Raw genomic sequence first — 6,896 nt, forward strand, 5'->3', positions numbered from 1 at the left:
ATCTGAGGCCAGTGGGGTGATTTCTGGACCAGCGTGATATGGTCCACTTCCCTGGTGTTAGTAACAACACTGCCCACTGCTTTTTTTTGTTCATATCTTTAAATATACCATTGAAATAATCTAATGAGCCCTTGATTCTGGCTGATTTTTCAGGCGGTAATAGCCTGACTGCATGGTATATTTTATGTAGTTTTCAAATTCTGAGGTCTGAGTTGTTAATCACACAAAGATTTCTGCCTTTTTTGTAGCTTTTAATGCTCTGAATTCAAGGCAAGGATTAACTTTTGACTTTTCACTTTTGTCTTGTGTGCACTGAACTGGCTCACTGATTTGTTGGATAGCCTTTACATAAATAAACTATATCATAGTTTATATATTTTTTGCCTCATGCTTTGTGTGCTAGACTACATACATGCATACATGAGGCGGGATTATAAAATGCAGATTTAACTAATAATCTCTGTCAAATGAAGACTATCACACAGTATGTGGTGAGACCTCCAAAAAAAATGATACATTTTCTCCCAGAATACCTATTAATGTTATGTTTCAAGTACTTTGTACTATATTCATCAACTTGCAATACGTAATAAGATAATGCAAGATTGTAATCTTGATAGTTTGTATCTTTACATATAATCCCGAAGTTACTAAATTACGTTGAAGTCAATAGTTTGTGAGGCAAAATGATCTTCTCCAGGAGATCATGCTGACAAATTGTATTACACTACAATGCTTATAATGTATGTGGAAACTTGTACCTTCATAACTATGCCGAAGTAGATTTGTAAGGCATTCTTTACCTTTTTTGGATGAGTTTTGTACTTTTCATAACTATAACTGAACACAATGTTTCGTATTTTGTTTTTTACATTTTTCCCTAAAGGATTGTCACTTCAAATGATGATTTGGAGAAGCCGAGGCTACATCAGGTTACAATGATAATGGTTAAATTATAAGACTCCATATTTGAAAGATTATTTCCTGTTTGCTTTTGTATTTGGAGCATTATTTCTGACTTAAAACTTTGACACAAGTTTAATCACGATCATGTGTTGTTACTTGAGAACGATCGCTCTGGTGTGACACTGCTTTTACTGCTACACTGCTCATGTAGTGATAAAAGTGGGAATTCAATCTTAATTTTTACTTTTGTGCTTCAGTAAATTCCAGAACTGGCACTTTTTTTTTTTTTTACTTTTACTTATGAAAACAGTTCTTAGTGACCATGACTTGCATGTTTGGGTGGTTCATGTCTAGTTATTGAACAAATTGTGTCTATGCATGACGTTCACTGACAATGAGGTTGAGAAACCCCCTGGGTATTCCCCCATGTACAAAGCCTAGGAAAGGACAACATAAATAAACCGGCAGGCGTACTCTGGGTGCGTCTACCGCCAAACTGGGAACACCTCTGCACGGTCTGCAGACTGATAAAAATCTGCATTACTGAATTATACGGTATAAGAACTTCAAAAAGATTTCTGGAAACATGAAGAAAAATATTACATAAGGTCAGTAAAACTCAGGATATTTTTCTTGTTGAGAAATTGCCTTTGCGATCATGTTCTTCCTTCTGACTCCTTATCTCTTTTACACTTCGTTCCCAGAAGTTTCTTCCTTCTTTTCTTTCTTTCTTTTTATTTTTTTTTATCTCAGTAGAAACCAAAACAAGAAACATCTTATTTTGTTGCAAGTTGCCTCTTTTGTAAAAGCAAGGTGTCTTGTTTCAGAATCAGTGCCTTGGATCCCCGGTCAACATTCTGTCTGAGTTTGTTTGAAGGAAAGCCTTGAAATCTCTTCACTTGCGTCTGACTCCACAAACACAGTCAGCCCATCTCAAATTCAACTCAGCTGTGCTCAGATCAATGGAATCACCAACAAGGATTTCTCGCAAAGTTTTGACATGAAGTTATTACAGGAATCAATACATCCTACAAAATGTGTCCTGGTTGCTTTCACTCTCAGTAAGTCTGGAGTTAAGAAAAAAAACAACAACAACAAAAAAAAAAAACACTTGAATAAATGAAAACAGAGACAACAGAGAAGAATTATCAGTGAAACATGGAGTTTAAATAAATGCCAGAGGTTTTGCTATTTTTAACTCCATACTTGAAGGTCAAACTAAAGAACCGAAATGGCGTTTCACAATGAATTCCCTCCAAAGCTGTTTGGATTCATTTCACCTTACTTGTGAATGTTTATTTCCCTGAACATGACTTATGCAGGGATATTCCTGTCAACTGGAAGCACCGAGCATGTTTAGTTTATATCATGTGAAGTAAAAAAAAGAAGAGGAAAAAACAAACAAAAAACAACCTGATACTATACACATCCTGTGCTAAACAACATGGGCTGGTAAATATTTATTCAGCAAACACGTCAGCGATCAATTCCAGGCGAGGGATCGTATTTGATATGCATCAAAAGCCAAGCTAAAAGAGGAGCGGAGGAAAAAGTGACAAAAGTGGAAAGAACTGACAGGAAGAAAAATGAAAACACGCAGCAAACAGATGAGAAGAATGACGAGATATTAGAACCTGTGCAGATTTTTTCATCATGTATGGAGAATTGAGGGAATGATACTCCTCCCATATAGGAAAACATTTCTTGGACTCTGCAGGAGGATGAGAGCCAGATAAATGAAATAGCCCTCGGGCTCGTTGCGCAGGAAATAGAATAAGTAACATTCTCTATCGACTTGTTCTCCTCAGAGAGGTGAGGATCCTCTCCACCGCTGCTCATCCTCCCCTATCCACTGTGTGCTTCCACTCCACAACTCCACCAAAATTGCGTCTCCAGGTCTCCCTAAGGTTAATTTAACTTTACCTTTTTCCACTGCATTGTCTGATCTGTTCTGTACCCAATATCCGTGTGCCCCCATCACATCCCCAATCTCACCCTGCCGTAACGGGCTTGGAGTCGGTCCCCTCCCTCCATCTCTATGCCCAACTTCATCCATCCATCCCACATCCCAACTCACCCAGACCCTAATTCAGTAACAGTAGGAGTCAGAGAGTACTGCCATGTTTAAAGTAGGCAAAATGTAATTCTGGGCCCACATTAAAGGTATTATCTTAAAAGGCAGTGTTCTGCATTTGGCAAGAGGCGGCGTCCAGATAAAGATAACGGCAGACCCCAAAAGCTTCAAGGTTTGTTTTTTTGCGTGGCATTTTATTTTTCTCATGAAAATGCATCTTGTTTGCATGGCTGGTTTTGAATTTCAGAGTGCACATTGTTTGAGAATGAAAAGAAGTAGACCGTAACTTTGTTCTGTCCTTGCTTGAAATATGAAGTAAACAAAAGCAGGAACACAAAGTCAAATGCTGACTTTGTGTGCATCGGAGTCCCACATTGGCTAACGAAGCACAATAAATAAACTCTGCCCCTCACTTTAACGCACACGGACCGAGGATTTATTTTTATTTTTTTTTCATAGAGTGGAGTTCATTTGCTTTCGTGTTGCTTTAATGGCGCTGAGTGAGAAAGCCCTTTAATTGAACTGCACAATCTTTCACCTGTTTACACGTGCATCTTCACCTCGTCTCTTCTGTTTTCCCACCTCACTTTGTATTCCACACAAATGCCTCTTCTCTACAACAAACGTGCAGTTAACTTAGGCAGCCTTTAGCTGCCCCCCCCCCCCCCCTTTCTTAACAAATCACCTCATTGATTGGAGCTTCCCTTGAGTATAAATCTGCTCACCTCCCACTGAAAGGTTAGCCTTGCAAGCTCCTAAAGACTGTAGCTCAGACTAGACGCACATATAAATACAGAGATCGTGGCAGGTACAGAGACGGAGAAAAGCAGACAGAAAGTGAAATTGATGAACCCCGTGTTGCTGTTCAGTACATCAAAGCATTGGGGTTCTTCTTCTTCTTTTTTATTAAAATTTTTTTTTTCCCCATAGCGCGCAAAAAGACGAGCTAAAGCGTCAAGTACAACAAGTTAGCACTTTCTTCAAATCTAAACGCCGTCCTCTCGATTCCATGTCTGGAACAGCATGCGCAGCACATAGTTGACAGCAAAGGCACAAAGAGATGGAAGTTTCATTCAAATGAGGCGGTGCAGGTGTTGGTATTTTGTCATAAGCACGGCACGCACAGAAAGAAAAAGGCTGTGCATGTAGCATTGGATGAAAACAAGTCCTCCGGTACAGTCTATGTCCTGGTTAAACGCACCAGATGCCATTGGGTAATTATTCACCTTTCAGCACGGAGCGAATTTTGACATTTTCAACGAGACAGACTTACTTTACAGGGCTTATTGTATTCCTGCTTTCAGGACTGAAAGCAGTGAAGTTACAAAGATTTTCCTCACTTCAGAGATGTAACAAAATTATAACATCATCCTGAGCTATTTTCATATGTTCTGTTGGTTCATCGTGTGCTTATGCTACTGACAGGCCAATGAAACACACTGGCTGTGACAGGTCGTATAACTAGCTGTGTTTAATGATTAATGATCACATTTTCCTGACCCTCATGAGTACATGTGCTGCTGTGCGCTGGCCGATTCAGAAAGGCCCCCAGCCGAGGCATTACTGTTGCGGTGGGAACACTCACATGATACGAGGAACGATGTTCTCGATCAAGGGGCTTGGTGACAAACATTTTTCCAAGCACGGGGTCGATGTTGAACACCTCGTTCGGCGGTTGATCCGCTCCAACCCCAGTGATGCTGTATCGAATTGAGATGTCCTGGTCCTGGTCCGAACGAATCTGCATCACAACAAGCAAAGAGGAAAATCAACATTTCTGTGCAATTAAAGATTGCGCATCCATCCATGCATTCATCCATCCATTCACTCACACACTTCCAGTGCTAACCTCGACACCATCATGCTGCCCTGTATACGACCTGAATTCAAAATGATTATTTTCCAAAGCCATAAAATATAAACTCCCACAGCCAACAGACACGACTGTGATGTTTATATTATTCAAGAAATAGTTTTTCAATATTCTGCCGTTGTGCTTTGCAATATTGTTCACAGAAACTTCATATTGTGTAATATTCACTGGAATCCTGCAAAAGGCGGCTGAGCAAATACACAGAATGGAGTTTCTACAACTTCACATGCCATTTATTTCCAGGAGACTCGGCCTAACCAAAACCATGCCCAACGCTTGCCCTGGGACCTGCTGTGTCTCCCCAAACGAGCAGTCCCCCCACCCCACACACACACACACACACACACACACACACACACACACACACACACACACACACACACACACACACACACACACACACACACACACACACACACACACACACACACACACACACACACACACACACACACACACACACACACACTGTTATCACAGTTTTCCATTTCTAGCCTCTACGTGCTCAAGGTTTTCATTAGTGCAGCTGCAGGGAGCGCTGCGTACTCTGTTTGCTGGAATTGGACTGCTTCAAAAGAAAAATTTGAATTCAATATTCTCGGGAGTGAGAAATGAAATCAACATGTATTTACTGCTCACTCTGACAGTTGGCCAGTGATTCATGAAGACTTTCTGGAGCCACACAGCGACTGCAGACTTGTTGTGAACCAAAATGACAATTAGATAGGAAAGTGAATATATGAGATTGTAGTAGTCATGTAATTGGAGAACAGGCAACATAACAATAAACACATTTTGCCGAGGCAAAAACACAAGCCGGAAGACAATAGGTCAGGAAATCAGCGGTGCACACAGAAAGAAAATTATTTAATAACCGTGGGACATGGGAAGCAGGATGTTCTCGAAAAAATGAGCCTGCGTTTTGGTTCGGCCTCCCTCGCCAGATAGGCAACTAATAGGTGCATTAAGTGCACTGCTAGGCCCGTGATTTGGGCTGAAGTGCTGTGTAATTGGGACTCATTTGGGAGAGTTATTCAATTTGGTGCCCAAATAGAGTCCAAACCTGCAAGCATCCCATTTCTGTCCATTAACTATATGACAACCCGCGAAATCAACTGGTATATCAAAATGAGTCAATCATACACTTAGTCTTGTATGCAGGAACATTCTGTACAGATGTGCACGCACGACAGAGAGAGAGAGAGCGAGAGCGAGAGCGAGAGAGAGAGAGCGAGAGACAGAGAGAGAGAGAAATATTGCCAACCTTTTTCTTCTAATCAATGACTATTTCAGTGAAAAGTCTGAGTGCACAAGAAGAGTAAGACTGTCCAAAGTTGTCTCCATCTTTCACCACTCGAGGAACCAATTTAGCCACACTTTTGACACACCAGAAATTCTGCCCTGCTGTGAAAATAGCTGCAGCAACTAACAAGGACAAGGGAAGGACATATTAGGCAGGTGTCATCCTGACTCCTCTGAATGCTGGAATAAAAACCTGTCACCGATGCTGAAGCAGCCATTATAACCATTTTCCCTTCTCTTCCTCGTCATCAGCATTAACATGATTATCTGCTCTCCGTAAGCGGAAGACAGTCAAGGTGTGTCTTCCTAATCACACAAGTGTGATCAGTTATAGACACATTCGCCTCAGAATGCCAGAGGAGCTGTCACAGCGGCCCACTAATTTTATTTGTGTATATATGTATGTGCGCTTTCTTTGGGGAATAGGGGGAGGAGAACGTCAGGATGCCTTGCACACTTCTCAGTGAATTACTGCTGACAGCTATGATAATTAACGAGCTGCCGGCATCGACTGCTATTACTTCAAAGAAACTCACAGCCGTTAAACACCAACAAACTAACAAATATCCAAGCAAGCAGCTTAGTTGAACTCTCAATGTCCTGTCATTACCCTCCTGTACGTAAAGTGAAAAAGACACAGAGGCACGGGGGCTCCTTTACCGCTCCTGTCACATTAGAAAATACAAGCAATTATTACACATCTGCCTGCCAAAGTGTCCCCAGTCTCATTCATCCTGCTTT

The 6,896-nt window shown here is 41.1% G+C and overlaps 1 protein-coding gene across 1 annotated transcript in view; it reads right to left on the reverse strand.

Moving 5' to 3' along the window:
- LOC308112974 (cadherin-4-like) overlaps nucleotides 1–6,896 on the reverse strand; it is a gene marked incomplete at its 3' end in the record, with an annotated part of 231,031 nt that overhangs the window by 33,177 nt on the left and 190,958 nt on the right. The window contains exon 6 of the mRNA XM_080468827.1: nucleotides 4,566–4,721. Coding sequence (XP_080324953.1) covers nucleotides 4,566–4,721 — 156 coding nt within the window. The remainder of the gene's footprint in view (nucleotides 1–4,565; nucleotides 4,722–6,896) is intronic.

Source organism: Lipophrys pholis (assembly GCF_963383615.2).
Source record: "Lipophrys pholis genome assembly, chromosome: 8".
NCBI lineage: Eukaryota > Metazoa > Chordata > Actinopteri > Blenniiformes > Blenniidae > Lipophrys > Lipophrys pholis.